Source organism: Littorina saxatilis, linkage group LG9, assembly GCF_037325665.1.
Source record: "Littorina saxatilis isolate snail1 linkage group LG9, US_GU_Lsax_2.0, whole genome shotgun sequence".
Classification (NCBI taxonomy): Eukaryota; Metazoa; Mollusca; class Gastropoda; order Littorinimorpha; family Littorinidae; genus Littorina; species Littorina saxatilis.
This window is the reverse complement of record NC_090253.1, coordinates 39897100-39918296: the sequence shown is the minus strand read 5'-3', so window position 1 is coordinate 39918296 and position 21197 is coordinate 39897100. Positions and strand designations below refer to the sequence as shown.

General features: G+C 44.5%; 2 protein-coding genes across 5 annotated transcripts in view; one reads left to right on the top strand and one right to left on the bottom strand.

The window, feature by feature from the left end:
* The window catches only part of LOC138976059 (large ribosomal subunit protein eL6-like), a 137435-nt gene that overhangs the window by 103889 nt on the left and 12349 nt on the right, over positions 1-21197 (top strand). The window contains exon 1 of one of the 2 annotated variants that reach the window (XM_070348865.1): positions 20930-21000. The exons of the other annotated variant lie outside the window; for it this stretch is intronic. The gene's annotated coding sequence lies outside the window, so the exon portion shown is untranslated. Of the gene's footprint in view, positions 1-20929; positions 21001-21197 lie in introns of those variants that run through there. 2 annotated transcript variants of the gene reach the window in all.
* LOC138976058 (INO80 complex subunit E-like) lies at positions 8-20930 on the bottom strand. 3 transcript variants are annotated; one of them, XM_070348864.1, is made up of 8 exons: positions 20791-20930; positions 19497-19573; positions 16019-16089; positions 15187-15309; positions 14574-14688; positions 12856-12928; positions 12110-12310; positions 8-3033 (listed from the first exon to the last, which is right to left on the bottom strand). In XM_070348864.1, exons 1-7 carry the CDS (start codon positions 20804-20806, stop codon positions 12120-12122), a joined length of 666 nt encoding a protein of 221 aa, XP_070204965.1. In that variant the 5' UTR covers positions 20807-20930; the 3' UTR covers positions 8-3033; positions 12110-12119. The 3 variants fall into 3 exon arrangements, with proteins under 3 accessions (XP_070204965.1, XP_070204963.1, XP_070204964.1); XM_070348862.1 differs by having other exon boundaries at positions 12124-12310; XM_070348863.1 differs by having other exon boundaries at positions 12124-12310; positions 12856-12925.

Below are 21197 nucleotides of genomic sequence, written 5' to 3'. Positions count from 1 at the left end.
CCACGTGTTTTGTCTTCTTTCAAACAACACTTTATTCGCCTCAGATTCACTCATAGTTAAAAAAAAAAAATGCTTGGAACATAAATGTACAAAAAATATAAACATATACAAAAGTGAACTTGCACACTTCTATTTAATGGCCACATGCAGACTTCACATCTTCCTTTGTGGTATAATCGAAAATTTTAATAATAAATTTTCATTTGATTAATATACTTGCCCAATTCACATAAAGCAATTTACTTCAGTTTAGTGATAGAACGCTGAAACTACGCTCAACCCTGGTAAGGGGGGAAGTAACCCTAAAAATAGAACGACCTTGACGGTCACATGACAATGCCAGGTCAAGGCTACCTCCCAGCATGCATTGCGCACACGTGCTCTCGCCGCCATCTTCTAACAAAAAAGCCCGAGCGTAATCCAAAAATCCTTAGACGCTATCGCTGAAGAGTAGAATGCAAGATGGCGGCGAGAGCACGTGTGCGCAATGCATGCTGGGAGGTAGCCTTGACCTGGCGTTGTCATGTGACCGTCAAGGTCGTTCTATTTTTAGGGTTACTTCCCCCCTTACCAGGGTTGAGCGTAGTTTCAGCGTTCTAGCACTAAACTGAAGTAAATTGCTTTATGTGAATTGGGATAAGATATGTAATTTAATACGCCATTAACAATTTGCCTTGTTGTTGGCAAGAGGTTATCAACATCAAAATTTGAACAATGCCCCACAAATGTTATTCCTCGCTTTGAAGGAACTGATGTGCATCTGAAGACTCCCACTTTTTGTTTGCAGATTTGCTTGAAATGTAAAAATAAGAAGTTTGAATTTGTGGACACACTTTCTCCCCCTCCCCAAAAACACACATTCTTTCTTTATTTGGTGTTTAACGTCGTTTTCGAAGGTTATATCGCGACAGGGAAAGGGGGGGTGATGGGATAGAGCCACTTGTTAATTGTTTCTTGTTCACAAAAGCACTAATCAAAAAATTGCTCCAGGGGCCACAAACACACACAATTTCAGAGATTTTTGCTTTTCTTCAGTGGGAACCCCACTAAGATCTGCATGTGAAACTTTGCCAACATTCTGAATTTCTCAAACACACACACATACTAGCACACTACTCGCATGTTTTACGGCAACATTACTACATTTACCACCTTCAATACACAGTCAATATCTTTTGCATTCACCACCTATCTTAGCACAGAGATTGCTCATTACAATGATGAACAGCTTTCAATGTACACAACATGAAATGTTCATCCGATTTGCCCTGATTTTCTACAAACACTCAAAAAGTCTTTTGAACACAGTTTAATAATACAAGAAAAATATCAACAGCTATCTCCTGATGAAAAAAAACCATGCCTATTTCCCGATTATACCCCTACCCCCAAACAGAATGTATATTAAAATGTTTACATTTTAGAGCATGATGTCAGTTTAGCAGTGCTATTCCTGGAAGTGGCCGAATAAAGAACGCTTACATCTGACTGAAAATCACAATCACGAGTTGCCATTAAGAACACCATAAGGTAACTACTACAAGTACTACTGTCACAACATAAAACATTGCTGTGAGAGTCGTTTGATCTCGTCTTCACAAACATGTTCACAGAACACAGGGATGCTGTATAACTATTGAAATAAGTGAGCAATGCTTCATTTATATGTCGATGTAAAACGTCTTCGAGGTTCCAGAAATGCAAAGAATGCTCTGTGACAGTATTTACCTGTGTTAAAGCACCAAAATGCAATGGGTATTGAACAAATATAAACTATCAAAATGTGATTCAGCATTTCAACATACTCCAGGAATGAACTGAAAGATGCCAACATCAAGCGATTGGGATAAACTGATGAGCATTCTGCCAAAGCATGTGTTCAGCCAATTTTGATGGACTCAGCAAGTAATGATATGTTTTAACCAGCAGTCTTATATGAAAACTTTTCTTGTGGGGAAGCGCTACCGTTTGGTGATACAGTGGACCCCAAATTTAACACTTCCTCTTCTTCTTCTTCTTCTTCATCGTTCATGGGCTGAAACTCCCACGTTCACTAATGTTTTAGCAGTGGGTTTTTACGTGTATGACCGTTTTTACCCCGCCATTCAGGCAGCCATACGCCGCTTTCAGGGGATTAAGACTTCCTCTCTTTCAAGACCTTAGTTTTTCACATTTTCTCTTCACAGACTCTGTAAAGTTACCTCCATTTCTTCTTCTTCTTCTGCGTTCGTGGGCTGAAACTCCCACGTACACTCGTGTTTTTTGCACGAGTGAAATTTTACGTGTATGACCGTTTTTTACCCCGCCATTTAGGCAGCCATACGCCGTTTTCGGAGGAAGCATGCTGGGCATTTTCGTGTTTCTATAACCCACCGAACTCTGACATGGATTACAAGGTCTCTTTCGTGTGCACTTGGTCTTGTGCTTGCGTGTACACACGGGGGGTGTTCGGACACCGAGGAGAGTCTGCACACAAAGTTGACTCTGAGAAATAAATCTCTCGCCGAACGTGGGGACGAACTCACGCTGACAGCGGCCAACTGGATACAAATCCAGCGCGCTACCGACTGAGCTACATCCCCGCCCTCCCTCCCTTCTTTTTAAGACCTAAGTTTCTCAGATTTTTCGAGGTCTTAAAAGGGGGGGTTCCTCTGTTGATTCAAACACATTTTTCCAGACATGAAAAAAACTATTGGCCTTTCGCCCTGGCAACAAACCGTTTGATTTAACTTGTGCTGATTTGAAATTGTCATGGCATGTCTACATAAGCAAAAGCCAATATATATATACATCTTCCATAGAAACAGCAATAAGACTTTGACAATTAAAGTCTCTGCGTGCCATCACACAATTATACAAAAAACATAATCAGAAGACCAGTTAAATGATGACTCGCGCAACTAGTGAACATGGATGACATGACAAATAATTTCAGAAAATGAGAAGGAAAAACCCATAATGCTTTAATGTGGAATATCTATGACCAGATCTTCTTCTTCGTCATCTCCTGTTCCTCCATTTCCTGTAGGGTCACTGAAACAAGACAAGGGAAATTACTCTGTGAACAAACAAAATCTGATACTCCACACGGGTGCACATCGTAAATTGCACAAAAAGTTCAATTCAAATATACGATGGTGAAACAAGATACAGACTAACCTTTGTGATTTAACACATTCATACCGAGGTGGTTTGTATTTGCTAGAGAATAATGTGAAGAACATCGGAGATAAAAAAATGTAATCTCTTAACTTTTGCTTTCAATGAGATGGACTCTTATCTTGATTCATCAGTTGTGTGTGTGTTCCTCTGTTTGTGTGTGTGTGCGTGTGCGTGTGTGTGTGTGTGCATGTGTGTGTGTGAGCATGCGTGATTTCTTGTATTTCTTCAAAGCATTAAGGGGAGGTTCTAGTATAAAATATCACCAAAATCGCTTCAGTTGTGATTTTGGGGTTCTTGCAATAATGGGTAGATAAAACATTGTATAGTATTGTGGTGGAAGAAATTTCACCAAATCATTAAACCGTTAAAATGGAAAATTTCCTAAATAAATTTTCATTTAATTAATATACTTACCCGAATCACATTAGCATTGAGTCACCTGAGATGCTTATCACTGAAAAACGCTTACCCGGCTAAAGAATTTAAAGGGAAGCAACCCCATCACCAAAACGAAAGTGAAAGTAGCTTTGGTAATGGGCCAGTACACCGGGAGTTACCTCCCATACGGGTGTATGCCACGTCACTTCCTCTAGGAACACGTGCCTATTATCATACGGCTTTAAAAAAAAATCTTAAAACCATAAGCGGGGCAGGTGGGAGGGAATACAGTATGTGATTCGGGTAAGTATATTAATTAAATGAAAATTTATTTAGGAAATTTTCCATTAAATATCATATTCTTACTCCGAATCACATTAGCAGATAACATCAACAAGGCGGTGGGCTAGAAATGAATCAAAACTCACCATCAAGTTCTGGACAGGAACTGGCCTGCTGCTATGAGCGCTGGAAGGCCTCTGGAGCCATCCTGTCGAAGAGCTGTGACGTCCCGAAGATAAAAGTTTATAAAAACATCTTCGGAACGCCAATACGCAGTTGTCAGCACCTCCTCTAGACGTCTGGAGCGCAGAACTGCCAGAGAGGATGCCCACGCCCTCGTTTCATGGGCTCGGGCCGAGTCAAGTGGCAAGGAGGGCATAACCCCCCCCCTCTTTGTGCGACTCCACTCATAAGCCTGCTTGATGAGCGAGGACACCCACCGGGCCAACGTTACCTTCGACAAATCTTTCTCGCGCCTAGTAAGGAGAGAGATAAACAACAACTTCTGAGAACTAGACCGAATCGGCTGAGTCCGGGCTAAGTACAGACGAAGTGCCCTCACAGGGCAATTGACCGAATCGGGGTCATCCGGGGCCAACGCGCTGGTCAGAGCCTTAACTCTAACCAGCGGAGAGGCCTGCCCCGGAGACTGATTCTTGGCCAGGAAATCAGGCCGGAAACGCAAAGATGCGGAACCGTCCGGCTCAAAGGAGATATCTCCAGGCTGACCCGACAGGGCGTGGACCTCGCTACCCCGTCGGGCCGTAGCCAACAAAAGGAGAAACAGCGCTTTGCGAGTGACATTGAACAGACTGGCCTCGCTTAAAGGCTCAAAATCCGCAGAACGAAGGAATTCCAGGATTAACAAGAGGCGAAGCCATCAAGGCTCACGTAAGAAATCGACAAACAGTAACACAAACTCAATCACTCCGTCACACACACACACACACACACACACACACACACACACACACACACACACACACACACACACACACACACACACACACACACACACACACACACACACACACACACACACACACACACACACACACACACACACACACACACACACACACACACACACACACACACACACACACACACACACACACACACACACACACACACACACACACACACACACACACACACACACACACACACACACACACACACACACACACACACACACACACACACACACACACACACACACACACACACACACACACACACACACACACACACACACACACACACACACACACACACACACACACACACACACACACACACACACACACACACACACACACACACACACACACACACACACACACACACACACACACACACACACACACACACACACACACACACACACACACACACACACACACACACACACACACACACACACACACACACACACACACACACACACACACACACACACACACACACACACACACACACACACACACACACACACACACACACACACACACACACACACACACACACACACACACACACACACACACACACACACACACACACACACACACACACACACACACACACACACACACACACACACACACACACACACACACACACACACACACACACAGAAAGAGCATATGTGAAACTGTGCAAGAAAGCGAGACACTAGATCTAGATCTGTCTGTCTGCATGTTACAAGGACACGACTGCCAACTAGTCTCGGCGCGCTCAAAATAATAATGACCGAGACTGTCAGTACTTCCTTCGGGTGACGTCTAACCCTCTTACGTCATAATGTGACGTCAATGTAATGTGACGTCTTCAAATGTTAGAGTTTCTACCACAGACATACACACGCACAGACGCACGCACGCACGCACGCACGCACAGACAGACAAAGTTACGATCGCATAGGCTACACTTACGTGAGCCAAAAACAAGTCCCACTTGGGAGCGGGCAAACGAGCTTTAGCTTCCTTAAGAGCAGCCCCTTTAATGACTGCAGCTATAACACCCCCGACTCGAACAGAACGACCAATCTGCTTAAGAGTCGCCGAGATAGCGGAGCGCCGGACCCTCAACGAGGAGACTGAGGCGCCCTGCGAAGACATGAAAGAGAGGTGGTTAGCGACCTGAATAGAGCGCGGAGCCACCGAACTCACCCCTCTAGCTGAACACCAGGCAGTCCATGCCTTCCAGTGGGAAGCATAAACTGAAGAGGTGGACGCTCTATGCGAGCGAGCCACCAAGTCCAGAGTCAAAGACGACGCCCCAGAGCGCTTCAGCGAGTCCCGAACAACTTCCACACGTGAAGCTTCAGAAGACTGGGCTCCTCGTGTGGAATGCCTGTTCGGGGCTGCACTAGTTCCCCTCGCACGAGTGCGAGAGGAATGGGGGGCCCTTGGGCGAGCCGAAGAAGATCTGGAAACCAGACCTGCGACGGCCACAGAGGAGCGACCAGAAGAAGAAGGGCCGGCTCCTCCATCTCCGCTTTCCGGATTACTCGGCTGAGTAACGGAAAGGGAGGAAAGGCGTACGCCTCCAGACCCGTCCAGGGAAAGTCCAGAGCGTTCACTCGCCATGCCTGAGGGTCCGGGAATGGCGAGACGAACACCGGAAGCCTCTTTGAGTACCTTGTGGCAAAAAGGTCCACCAGAGGCTTTTGGACCTGGGCCCAAAGGCGAAGCAGTGCCCCGTGAGTGATCGTCCACTCCGACTGAAGCACTGTACCGGAACGACTGAGCGCATCCGCCAAAGTGTTCAGCCTCCCTGGAAGGTACCTGGCCGAGATCGTGATATGATGCTGAAAGCACCACACCAGGATCTCGCAAGCCCTCTCCGAGAGAGACGGGGACCGCGAGCCTCCCTGCTTGTTGATGTACGCCGCCACTGTCATGTTGTCTGTAAACAGACGAACATGTTTGGCGTACAGGGAGGGCAGAAACTTGGCCAGAGCTAGAGCAACTGCCTCCAGCTCCAGCAAGTTGATGTGCCACAAGGACTGCTCCGTCGTCCACAGACCGGAAGTAGTCTGAAGATCTGTATGTGCCCCCCAACCCTCCCTGGACGCATCTGTAAAGAGGTCCAGGTCGGGGAGGGGCACGACGATCGGAACACCTCTGCAGACCCACTCCGTGTCCAACCACGGAAGGGTCGCAGACTGGAACCATCCCTGCAAAGGGATGAGGGCGTCCCAGTCCACCAGAGGAGAGTCCACAAACGGCTTCAGCGCGAACTGAAGCGGACGTTTGTGGACCCGGCCCAGTGAAACCAGAAGAGCCATAGACTCCATCTGCCCCAAGATGGAGGCGAGCGAGCGGATGGAAGCCATCAGGAGAGGTAAAGTGGAGCGAATCTGGGCTTGGAGCTTGTCCACCCTTCTCTGAGAAGGCTGGACAGTCCAAGCGACCGTGTCGAAAGACATCCCCAGATAAGTGAATGTCTGTGACGGGGTCAGCTCCGACTTTACCCGGTTGATCGAGAACCCCAACGAGTTGGATTCTCGAAGAACCGTCAGGGTATCCTGCGAACAGCCGCTCTGGGACTGGTTCATGATGAGCCAGTCGTCCAGATAAGCCCGCAGACGGATACCCTGGGACCTCACCAGTGCACAGACCTGTCTCACCACCATGGTGAAAATCCATGGTGCGAGAGACAGCCCGAAAGGGAGTGCGCGAAACTGGTAGATCTGATCTCCCCACCGGAAACGAAGCCATTTCCGGTCGGCCGGATGCATAAGAATGTGAAAGTATGCGTCCGTGAGATCGATCGAGGTCACCCAGTCTCCTGGGCGGAGAGAGTCTCGGACAGAGGCTGGCGTCTCCATCTTGAATTTTATCTCCCTCAAGAAAGTATTGAGGAGAGATAAATCCAACACGGGACGCCATCCTCCTGATGCTTTGGGAACAGCGAACAGACGCCCGTAAAATCCCAGGGAGCTGTGGACCCGAACTCTCTCCACCGCGCCCTTCTGCTCCAGGGAGGCAATTTCCGACTGCAAGACGGAACGTGCTTCCTGCGAGAAGGGGGGCTTGAACCGCGGAGGCACTCGGGTAAGAGGCGCCTTTTCCTCCCGCCAGAGTAGACGGAAGCCCGATCTCACCACTCCCACAATCCATTGGCTGTCTGCTACCGACATCCAACGAGAAAGTGCCCGGGAGGGGCCTCCCGCCATCACCAAGGTGGAGGGCGGGAGGGAGGTGAGATCGGGAGCGCTTCATTGGGGGTGTGGCTTACTTCCAGAGCCGCCACGCCCCCTCCCCGATGCCGTCCTCTTCTTCCCACCACGAGCGGCCGGCGGAGCCTGCCGCTTCTGAGCTGGCTTGGGGTTAGACGATGTCTGAGCCTGCTTCTGTTTAGAAGGCTGAGACTGTTTCACCCCCTTCAGAGTGTAGTCAAGGAACTGACTGTCCTTGTTTGACTGAATCTCCTTCTGTCTGGCATCCAGTGCCAGCGGACAGAAGAGAGACTCCTCTGAGACCGGGGAGACTCTCAAGGTCTCCCTAGTAGCCAGTTCCGTGAATTGGGACTGCGAGAGGAAGAGATCCCTCCTGCAGAGTACCGCTTGGGTGTACTGCAGGGAGGAAAGACGCAATTGTTCCTCATTGACCTTGGCCAATGCGGCCAAAAGCGCAGAGACATCGTCCGCATTCTGTTCTTCACTGAGAGTGAAAGGAACTAGCGAATCGGTCAATGCCCGAGACAGAGCCCGAACGAGAGTCTCCGCAATGGAGGACAGTTCGATCTGCCGACGTCCAACCTCCTCAGCAGAGAGGAGGGAAGCCTCGGAAACCGGCAAAACCGAATCACGCTTGATCGGTTTAGTCAGAAGAGGCAGCAATTCCCGGGAAACCGGAAGGGTAGCCCTAGGGAGTGCAAAAGACGCCAGCCAATTCTGGCTCTGATTGGGCATGCCAAGCTTCCTATTGGCCGTAGGCACGAAGGAAGAGGCTTGGGCAGCTGAAGCCACCCACTGCTGAGCTGATTCCGGAACTGGACCAAAAGGAAGCAGTAACGGAACAGGCACTGGCCGAATACCACTCCCCGCATGTGCTGGACGAACCAGTGAATGCGAAAGTTGGTAAGCCACTGACGGAGACTCGGCGAACCGGAAGGAAGAAACATCCTCCTGTGCCGGCCGGAAGTCCGCCATGGCAGAAGGAACGAATGATGCGGAAGAGTCCGCAGCCACCACCCCTTCAGGAAAATAACGAGACGTTACTTCCGCCGCGACGTCAAGAACAGACTTGAGCTTCGACGGAAACACGCCCCGCGACTCCTCGCTGACCACTGATGGAGCATCAGAATAGTCACACGTGGAACCATGACCGAAGTCACCAGTTCCGGAAGCAGAAGCATGCCCTGGCAAACCGGAAACCGGAAAAGCCTGAGCACTAACGTCATCCTGCCGCCCAAAATCCTGTGAAGGTAAAGGGTAAGCAGGACGACCATCCGCAAAAACCGGAGCTGGATGAGCTGACGTCACTCCCCCGACTGAGTGGAGTGATGCCTGCTCAAGCCTAGGCGCTTGAAAGCCGGAAGGCGCACGCTGTAATCCACTATCTGGTATCCGGAAGGAACCACCAGAAGAGGAAGAAGCGTTTCCGGCCGAAACCGGAAGTGTAGTCAACGGAACCGCAAAATGCGGAAGTGAAGACTGCACTGGTTGACTTCGCGATCCGGAAGGACCGGAAGTCAGTGAATACTCCATCCTGCCGCGACCGCCGTAGCGTGCCGGAGCGGACGGATCATCACTTCCGGCAAGTGCCGGAAATGCGGCAGTCGAAACCGACTGCCGCCGCTGTTCGAACAAGTCCGGGGCCTCGTAGGTTATCGCCGGAAATGAAAGATCAGCAAGGTATCGGTCGTGACCCGATGCGAAAGAGCTGTCCCCCGAAGGAGAACGTCCAGGCGCCTCACGAGGGCTATCGGACCAGCTCTGCTTACCAACCGACGCTGAAGAGGGAGGACGCTGCTCCAAGCCGGAAGTGGAGGACAAAGACACGGAAGCCAATGCCCGGACGTCACTGCCAGATGCCGGAAACGCCGAACTGCTGGCGACGGAACGCTGAAATTCTGCCTGCACCAAGCTGCGGATTTCTGGAACCAGTGACTTTAACAGAGAGGAAACCAACGCACCTTGTCCAGGTGCTAACAAAGAAGACGAAGTCTCCGATGTAGAGACAGGTGCAGAAGTAACAGTAGCGCTAGGCGCCGCAAAAGAAGCAGAAGTAGTAACAGCGCTAGGCGCCGAAATTGGTACAGCCAACAAAGTGTTACGCTCTTGGTCTGTAACAAGTAACGTTGCTTTGGAAGAGGAAGACTTAGCCTTAATTTTCCCCTTGGGGTCCGACTTGCCACGGCGCTTGTCTGAATCAGACATGTTGACAACAACACGTGGCAACGCGAAAAAATTTACTGAAACATAAGTCTAAACGACTGGAAAATTCAGTAAATACACGCACTAATGCGTTAACAAAATACTATAGCTAAACTTGCCCCACAAGCAGAGGCACGGAGAGCTACAAACAAAGTCACACGAGCTAGAAAACTAACTCACACAACAAAATGGCGACACGCAAGACACTGACACAAACGTCAACAACACGTGGCAAAGCCAAAAAGATTTACTGAAACGTAAGTCAAAACGACTGAAAACACAGTAAACACACACGCTTACGCGTCAACAAAATACTAAAGCTACACTTGCCCAAACAGAAAGAGGGCACGCAGAGCTACTAGCAAAGTCACACGAGTTAGCTAACTAACTCACACAACAAAATGGCGAAACACGCAAGTCACTGACACACAAGTCCGTAAAAAACGGACAACGTACAGTAACGAAACAGCGCAAACAACCAACAACAAACGGGAACGAGCTCACCAAACTGTAGGCAAGGCGAGCAGACAAGCTGGGTAACGTGGCCGGCGGGTGTCACTCAAACACACAAGGTCAGCCACAGAGCGTCAAAAAGTGAACCGTCCTCTCCGAGGTGAAAAAGACGTATGATAATAGGCACGTGTTCCTAGAGGAAGTGACGTGGCATACACCCGTATGGGAGGTAACTCCCGGTGTACTGGCCCATTACCAAAGCTACTTTCACTTTCGTTTTGGTGATGGGGTTGCTTCCCTTTAAATTCTTTAGCCGGGTAAGCGTTTTTCAGTGATAAGCATCTCAGGTGACTCAATGCTAATGTGATTCGGAGTAAGAATATGATATTTAATGACAGTTTAACCGCCAAAAAACACTCTGCTCCTTGTTTCTTGGTCCCTAATCGTCGGATTTACACCAAAATTGGACCATTGTCCCTAACTGATCTCCAATACAAACTTTTCAAGAAGAAAAAGTTAATTATTGGCAGTTAAAAACCCGTTATAAACCGTTATTTTCTAATTTTTCACCGATCTTTATGAAATGTTGTGGTTAGGTTGGTTGTCCCTAACTGAATTTCAACAAGAATAAAAAGTTGATTTTTGGCAGTTAAAAAACCGTTAAATCCCGTTTTTTCACCAATCTTTATGACATTTTGTGAGTAGGTCCGTTGTCCATAACTGAGTTTCAATACGTACTTTTCAGAAGAAAACCAAGCTTTTGTCAGTTATAAACCGTTATTTTCTAATTTTTCACCGATCTTTATGAAATGTTGTGAATTTCAACAAGAATAAAAAGTATCTAAACTTTGAAGCCTTTTTTTCTCAGAATGATGTTTTCGGCACCTTGCTTCGCCGTTTCCTTGATAACTCAAAATGTTCTCAACCGACTGGAACAAAACGTAGCATGGCTTTTTAGTATTCATAGGACTACACTTTGTGGAAGGCGTTTGTGGGTCGGGATAAAATCAAAGAAAATATAGCTTGTCAGTTAAAACCGTTATATGTAAATATGATGAAATCAACGTTTTAATTAAAATAACGTAATTTTGATTCCACAAAATGTAGTCCAATTACATGTTATTGTATGTTTTGAATTTCTTTAAAAAATGTGCGCTCCTTGAAGAATTATCAAGGAAACGCCAAAATCACTATTTTCGGTTTCTAGATAATGTATGTTTTTCCGTTGAATTGTTTCTCAACGGCAGTTGTCGTGACATATTAACTAACACAATATATGGGTCAGCAATGCATTTGACTTTATTTGAGCCGAAATCCATTAATATTTCCCATTCTAAATAGGAACACAACTGAAGCGATTTTGGTGATATTTTATACTAGAACCCTTAATTCAGATGTGCACTATGCTAAGATTTAACCTGCTGAAAAAAATGTGACACTTACAAAAACCACCTTACCTAGCATGGTTGGAGTTATCGTTGCTAAAGATATCCATGGGCAGGCTAGCTGTGGCTTTTTCAATGCCGAACACGTTTTGCTTGGCATCTAGGTGTCGTTCCAACTCTTCTCGCGTCATCTGACCAGGGACAGTGGAGGAAGGTAATAACGAGGCAACTGTCGCGTGGGATCCTGCTTTGCTTGCATCTGTTTGAAACAAACAGTGAACATAATCATATTCACGTAAAGTTTTGGCAAAAGTGTGCTTTCACAAAGTACACACACATTGCCAAGATTCAGGGGCAGCCGTGTCTAAAATAACTGGGAAGATGTCAAAACAAATATTTCTGCAGAAAACATTGTTATTTGGAGGCCGGGTAGCTTAGATTGTAGAGCACTGGATTTGTGATCCCAGGGTCAACGGTTCAAATCCGGGCCGGGACCGACACGGGTCAACTTTATGTGCAGACTCAGAGACGGTATCCATGTTCCACCCCCCGTGTCACCACTGTGGCACGTAAAAGACCTCGGTCATTCTGCTATAAGTGCAGGATGCTGATTACACCTAAACATGCATACCCATGGGTAGCACGACTCTGTTGCGGCTAGCTTTTCACTGGGAGGAGGCGATTCGAATTTTCCAGCAATGGGACAATAAAGTAATGAAAATGAAAATGAAATTTGAAGGCTTGGTAAAAACATGTTCTTGACTGATGGAAGGGCCAGAGAAGTTCCAATAGGTGTTCACTCACTAGCTTTGGACTTTTTGCTGGATGGTTTAGCTCTCTTCTTCCCGCCCTCCTGGCTTCCACCAGCCGCTGCCTGCTGGCAACACACAAAGGCAAGAAATTCAAGTAAAATATATTCACAAACACACAGTACTCTGAACTAAACACAAAACTGACTGCTGGCAACACAAAAAGGCAAGAAATTCAAGTAAAATATATCCATAAACACACCGTACTCTGAACTAAACACAAAACTGACTGCTGTCAACACACAAAGGCAAGAAGTTCAAGTTAAAAATATCCACAAACACACAGTACTCTGAACACAAAACGGCAAGAAATTCAAGTTAAATATATTTACAAGCACACAGTACATGTACTCTGAAATAAACACAAAACTGACTGCAAAAGCAACAGATGCATTGCTGTACAGTACAGTGGAACGCCCTTTTTACAACCTCCAAAAATCAGAGAAAATCAGGAGAGAGTCTGAAAATGGAGGTAATTTTACAGAGGATATGAACAGACAATCTGGACGCGCTGGATTTGTATCCAGTTGGCCGCTGTCAGTGTGAGTTCGTCCCCACATTCGGCGAGAGATTTATTTCTCAGAGCGCAAGCACAAGACCAAGTGCGCACGAAAAAGATCCTGTAATCCATGTCAGAGTTCGGTGGGTTATAGAAACACGAAAATACCCAGCATGCTTCCTCCGAAAACGGCGTATGGCTGCCTAAATGGCGGGGTAAAAAACGGTCATACACGTAAAATTCCACTCTTGCAAAAACACGAGTGTACGTGGGAGTTTCAGCCCACGAACGCAGAAGAAGAAGAACAGACAATCTGAAAAAATAAGGTCTTAAATGGGAGGGAGTCTTAAAAGGGGGGGTGCCACTGTATGCACTATCTTAACTGATTCTTTATCTAATATTACTATAAAACTTTCAAGTAAGCTGGGTATACCACAACAGTGGGTGGCGCCTAATTTGTGCTAACACTGTTGACAAGATGATGACGATGATGGAACTCTATTTTCCAAGGATAGAGGTTTAAGGCTACTGTTAGGAAACGCTACCGTTGCTGAGCTTTGGTTCAGTTTTGTGTGTTGCATGTAGTTGACTTATTTGTACTTTGTGGGAAAGTACCGATGTTATATTTTGTAAACACAATATTTATGTTTGGACGAGAATGCAGGTGAACTTTCTAGTCCTGTCAAAACAAGTTGTTTACCATGCTGTTTTAGTCGTGAGTTCGTGGCGTTTGTTCGGATTAAGTGTGTCGGCGCTTTTGATGTACGTCATAAGAGAATGTCGCTAGTTTAGTCCATGCACGGCTCGTATAATGTAGTTGTATCGTGTTCGGTCTGGAATATTCTCGAGATTGAGTATTTACTATATATGCCAGCGCGATTTGTATGTAAAAAAGCTTCTATTTTGAGTTCTGCTACGTTGTGCAGTTGTATGTATTGAATGCTGAATAAATCCTCGAACTCAATTTGACGAGTTGTTTTCTGCTGCTGCGAAGACGGGCGACGTAGAATAAAAGAACACAACTATACGACATTTGAGAACTTGTGGCAATCTCAAGTGTCGTGTAACAGCTACGCCTTTTCTTACAACCTGTCCTGAAATCTAATACAAAATTCGAATAAATGATAAACAAGTCGAAAAAAAGGACAAATAAGCAAACACGAACAAACAAGCAAACAAACAAGCACAAACAGAGACTGTTACTAGCTGCATACCTGCGCCAGAATAATGCTGGCGATGTTGGCTGGTGTGGCTTGCTGGCTCCCTCCCTCCCCTGATGCAGACGCCTGGCTGTGACCACCCCCACCGCCATGGCCGCTCACCCGCTTCCTGAAAGGCAGACAATCCAGTCAAATAGCACACAACTGTGAGTGACTAGCAAAAAGAGTTACAGGACTTACAAAGAACACACACACACATGCATGCACACGCACACACACACACACACACACACACACACACTGGCAAAACTATAGACTAAATGCTTTTCAGAAAAATAATTTCATGGTTGTAAAAAGAGTGCACCTCTGCAAAGAGACGGGACCATTTTGAATGAACACTTTCTTTAACAAAAGTTAACACAGCTTACAAGTTACGAGGGAAGCAGAAGATTTCATACTCGGAAGTCCAGGCCTGTACCATTTAAAGTTCTGTGAATTTTTTTTTAGTTCATACTGTGAAGGAATCTATCTTTTTTGCAGTGACAATCTTTCTCGGACTGCTTATAGCACACACACCCACACACACATACAAACAGACACACATGCATGCACGGACACACACACATACATACTCACACGCACACACAAACACTGTCTCTCTCTGTACCGTTTTGCAGGAACTCCATCTCTGTGATGTCCATCTGCATCACTGTCGCTGGAAGCAGTGGCATCGGAGTCGTCTGAGGAGTCATCCACTTTCTCATACTGCATCAGACGGTCCAACAGAAAGCTGTCAACACAGATACATGCAGTCAATGTACTGTGCCAGCATATTTCGTATTTGCATTAACTAGACTTTTCTCATACTGCATTAGACGGTCCAACAGAAAGCAGTCAATACATGCAGTAAATGTACTGTGCCAGCATAGTTTGTATTTGCATTAACTAGACATTTCTGGTACTGTTCCAATTAAAACTTTAAAATTCTGGACAGAAACTACTCAGTCAGAAAATCTTTCTCTGTATTTCAAGTTCTGAATCTGAATGCAACTGAAAGTTACAATGAGCGCTTCTGGGGTGATAACGCGAGACAACTCCTGTGATCTTGCCGCTAGGTGGCGCCAGTTACCAGCCGAAAGAAAGAAGGGGCATAACCTCACCAGAACCGACCATTGTCTGTTTACCGTATAAAATGCACGACTTACACACAAACCGATATGCTATTTGGAACAAATGCAAGTTTTTGTTCCTTTCTCGTGTGATCTTGCCGCGAGGTGGCGCCAGTTACCAGCCGAAAGAAAGAGGTGGCATAACCTCACCAGAACCGCCCATTGGGGAAATAAAGGTCTTACCATGTTACACATACTTACACTCACACACACAAGCTCACAGCATTTCAAAAGGAAACAAAGAGTCATTCTGACTACTGTCTAGAAGTACACTGTACAACTGCAGAATATCATGTGCAAATATCATAAGTACTGCTTTTGATATTTTACCTTCTATCTTTGGCAACCTTTAATAATTTTCTCTGCGCCTTTCGCAACTCCTCCAAAAAGCACTCTTGCTCCTGCAAACAAAGATTATAATAGCTATTTATGTAACCATTAAGAAGAAATAACACAGTTCCACACATATAAATGTGTACTGCGCAAAATTAAAATCTAAAACAAGATTTTTACAGATCTATCCATAAAGCAACTGAAAAAAGACCTGCTTGCATCTTATAACAAGAAGGGCAAAGCCCATACGACTCACAAGCTTGACCTTGACCTTTACATGACCTTGACCTTCAGGGTCAAGGTCAAATAACTAAACCTAGCAATGACATCATACACTAAGAACTGCTTTACACATTTTTCCTACCAAAATACATCCAAGGTCATGCAACACAAAGCTGTTAATTCAAGACATAGGAAGTACAATGGTGCTTATTGGCTCTTTCTACCATGAGATATGGTCACTTTTAGTGGTTCACTACCTTATTTTGGTCACATTTCATAAGGGTCAAAGTGACCTTGACCTTGATCATATGTGACCAAATGTGTCTCATGATGAAAGCATAACATGTGCCCCACATAATTTTTAAGTTTGAAACAGTTATCTTCCATAGTTCAGGGTCAAGGTCACTTCAAAATATGTATACAATCCAACTTTAAAGGACCCTTGCGACCTTGACCTTGAAGCAAGGTCAACCAAACTGGTGTCCAAAGATAGGGCTTACATTGCCCTGTATAGCATACATAGCTAAGGTTGCCATTCTCGATAACTTCAGAAAAAAATGCGAAAATGTGAAAAATGGTCGTTTTTAAGACAACAATTACGGCCCCTGTGACCTTGAACTTGAAGTGAGGTCAAGTTGCCGCACATGTTTTTTGAGATCTTGTAACCATACACCATCAGGCCACATCAGGTGTTGATAGCCAAGAAATATCCAACGTTAAAGTTTTCCGGACGGACGGACGGACGACTCGGGTGAGTACATAGACTCACTTTTGCTTCGCATGTGAGTAAAAAAATAGCTAAAAATAAAAATAAAAGTTGCTACTGAAGAGTTAAAAGGTGAGTGCATCAAATATATGTAATACAAAAGAAAAACCAAGAAAAACAAGTCGCGTAAGGCGAAAATACAATATTTAGTCAAGTAGCTGTCGAACTCACAGAATGAAACTGAACGCAATGCAACGCAGCAAGACCGTATACTCGTAGCATCGTCAGTCCACCGCGCACAGCAAAGGCAGTGAAATTGACAAGAAGCGCGGGGTAGTACTTGCGCTGAGAAGGATAGCACGCTTTTCTGTACCTCTCTTCGTTTTAACTTTCTGAGCGTGTTTTTAATCTAAACATATCATAATTATCTATATGTTTTTGGAATCAGGAACCGACAAGGAATAAGATGAAGGTGTTTTTAAATTGATTTGGACAATTTAATTTTGATAATAATTTTTATATTTTTAATTTTCAGAGCTTGTTTTTAATCCAAATATAACATATTTATATATTTTTGGAATCAGAAAATGATAAAGAATAAGATGTACGTAAATTTGGATCGTTTTATAAAAAAAATAATTTTTTTACAATTTTCAGATTTTTAATGACCAAACTCACTCATTAGTTTTTAAGCCACCAAGCTGAAATGCAATACCAAACCCCGGCCTTCGTCGAAGATTACTTGACCAAAATTTCAACCAATTTGGTTGAAAAATGAGAGCGTGACAGTGCCGCCTCAACTTTCACGAAAAGCCGGATATGACGTCATCAAAGACATTTATTGAAAAAATGAAAAAAACGTATGGGGATTTCATACCCAGGAACTCTCATGTCAAATTTCATAAAGATCGGTCCAGTAGTTTAGTCTGAATCGCTCTACACACACACACAGACAGACAGACAGACACACACACATACACCACGACCCTCGTCTCGATTCCCCCCTCTACGTTAAAATATTTAGTCAAAACTTGACTAAATATAAAAAGAAATAGTACATTTATCTAACAAGATTTACGCATTTAATAAATAATTTCTTCTCAAAGAGTCAAACATAACTGGTTTTCAGCTTGCAATGAACAAAATGAAATCAAAATGGACAAAATCATTACAAACAAGTCGCGTAAGGCGAAAATACAATATTTAGTCAAGTAGCTGTCGAACTCACAGAATGAAACTGAACGCAATGCCATTTTTCAGCAAGACCGTATACTCGTAGCATCGTCAGTCCACCGCTCATGGCAAAGGCAGTGAAATTGACAAGAAGAGCGGGGTAGTAGTTGCGCTAAGAAGGATAGCACGCTTTTCTGTACCTCTCTTTGTTTTAACTTTCTGAGCGTGTTTTTAATCCAAACATATCATATCTATATGTTTTTGGAATCAGGAACCGACAAGGAATAAGATGAAAGTGTTTTTAAATTGATTTGGACAATTTAATTTTGATGGCCATGTTGGGTTTGATGCGTGCATGCCTGGTTTTCTCCTGTAGATGGGTGTCGGCACAGAAGGTCTGCCCGCTGTCCTCAGCCAACATGCTCCGTCTTCATGGCAGCTCAAATTTTTTATCGAGGTTCTCTCCTCTAGATCCGCCGTGTTTCGCCTAGGGGCTTTCGCTGCCTAGTTGATAGGGTCACCTCGTAGAGGATGTGGTCATAGACCACGCACGGTCGGTCTTGGGATAGGGAAACGTTATGCTAGTCCGGAGGGATTACGCCACAATGGCCACCTCGCGAAGACCCAGGGTCCTAGACTAGGGAGGTCCAAGGGGGAGCACCGGGAGGGCTACCCCTCTACCCGCACCTCCAACACAATCCCTTCCCCTGGTAGCTTCATCCCCAAGGAGGAAACAAAGCTACCTGCAACACCCCTTTTTTTTAAATTTTGATAATAATTTTTATATATTTAATTTTCAGAGCTTGTTTTTAATCCGAATATAACATATTTATATGTTTTTGGAATCAGCAAATGATGGAGAATAAGATAAACGTAAATTTGGATCGTTTTATAAATTTTTATTTTTTTTTACAATTTTCAGATTTTTAATGACCAAAGTCATTAATTAATTTTTAAGCCACCAAGCTGAAATGCAATACCGAAGTCCGGGCTTCGTCGAAGATTACTTGACCAAAATTTCAACCAATTTGGTTGAAAAATGAAGGCGTGACAGTGCCGCCTCAACTTTCACGAAAAGCCGGATATGACGTCATCAAAGACATTTATCAAAAAAATGAAAAAAACGTATGGGGATTTCATACCCAGGAACTCTCATGTCAAATTTCATAAAGATCGGTCCAGTAGTTTAGTCTGAATCGCTCTACACACACACACACACACACACACACACAGACACACAGACACAAACACACACACGCACATACACCACGACCCTCGTTTCGATTCCCCCTCGATGTTAAAATATTTAGTCAAAACTTGACTAAATATAAAAACTTACACCAAACTGTTCAGTTTAGTAAAAAGAATACTTACGTAAACAAGTAGTTTTAATCTTTTCTTCAAAGCTTTGTATTTCTGCTTATAGTCAATGTCAGTTTCAGGATATGAATCTGAAACACAAAAATCAGCAATCTATAAAACGAGTACTGCACACATACTTCCGTCTCCTCTTAATTTTTGTGGTTTTAATGTGCATTCAAGACATAGAGTAAGAAACACACAAGCTTTCTAATTCGACCCAAAGTAAGTGCATTTCTTGTAGGTGGACTTCTTGGAGATGTTTTTACTTATTACAGAGAATGTGCCTGGGTGGAATTTGATCCTGGTGGAAATAAGATCACACTCAATCTCATGCCCTGCATGAGACAGACATGATGTGCTGTGTTTGGCAGTTTCACTTATAGATTAGACTGCAAATGCAATACTACTATGCCGCCATTATCAAAGGAACGCTTTACTTGACAACCCAGCTGAAGGTAGAAAATGTGTTTAACAGCTGCTAGCAAAGCAACAGTGTGGTCTAATGGTTGTGTGGTCATATTTTAATGGCTTAATGCAAAGTACGTTCGCTCAGCCTTTTCCGGTTCATAATCCTTTAGTTTAACACATGTTGTAAAATGTATTTCATTTGCACTTTGGGTTGAATTTTTGTGTCGGAATATTATTTAAAATCCACAAACTTTCAGTACAAACATTATTTTCAAGGGTGTCACGTGATCTACTGTAATATCCAAGAAACCTGTAGACATGTACTCCTTGTACTGTAACCAGGAGAAACACACTGAAAAAGTCAATTAATCTACAGAAAATTATGTACCCACTTTGGTTGGAATGAAAACCCCCGGAAAAGTAAATTATTTAAGTTTTTGGCACTACTTCTGTGTCATTCCAGGTTTCCCAATTGCTTCGTTTCCGGCCGATTTATGTGGAGCACGTGACGCGCACAAAAAATATTGGTGGTCTAGAAGTGTCGTCTGCGCAATGATCGCGGCGGCTTTCTTGACCGCCAAGGACGACCGCGCACGTTGTGAGACGTCATTCGTTAGACCTCAATAGCGTTGCATTTTATTGCTTTAGAATATATATATGTGATGATTGTCTTTTGTCATAATAAATACATACATGTGTGGGTCAGTGACATATTTCCATGTAAAAATCAAATAACTGTAACGGACCAAGTGACTATTTCTATATTTGTATGTGTCACAGTAATAATAACTGTGAGTTAGAGAAGCCCAGAGGCAGAGTCAGAGGGTGAGTGACTATAGGAAGAGGGAGTGGGAGAAACTTTGAGAAAAAAGACGCAAGCTTAAAATTATGTCCTTACCTGGTACGGGCATCATTGTGCACGGCTTAATACGTTCAGAATGTGCAAAAATACACAACAGTTATGCTAGCAAAGAGAGTAAACATTAACACAACATTAGGGAAACGAAGTAGAGTTCTAAAACCCAACCAAAGAGGAAACCGGAAGCAACCGCATTAGTTTCCCTTTGTGTGATCACGTGACTTCCTTTTCCCTTCGCCACCGAGCAAAGTAAGAAAGTAGAACGTGGGTTGTGGATTAATCTGCTTATATCTTTCTGATATGGCCCCATCACATTGATTTTATACGACATAATATTTAACGAATATCACATACTTAGTTTAATGTTGTTATGGATGTCCGATTTTACATAGACAAACTTAAATTGCCTCGTTGACAGGATCATAAGTCTGCAGTTTATCTGTGTT

Bases quoted from the DNA above. Each gene is read 5' to 3' on its own strand.
- LOC138976058 (XM_070348862.1), bottom strand. The intron at 14,689-15,186 runs GTACAGAGAGAG...TCTGCCTTTCAG, and splicing joins GATGGAGTTCCTGCAAAACG to GAAGCGGGTGAGCGGCCATG. The intron at 12,311-12,855 runs GTGAGTGAACAC...TGTTTCAAACAG, and splicing joins CAGCAAAAAGTCCAAAGCTA to ATGCAAGCAAAGCAGGATCC.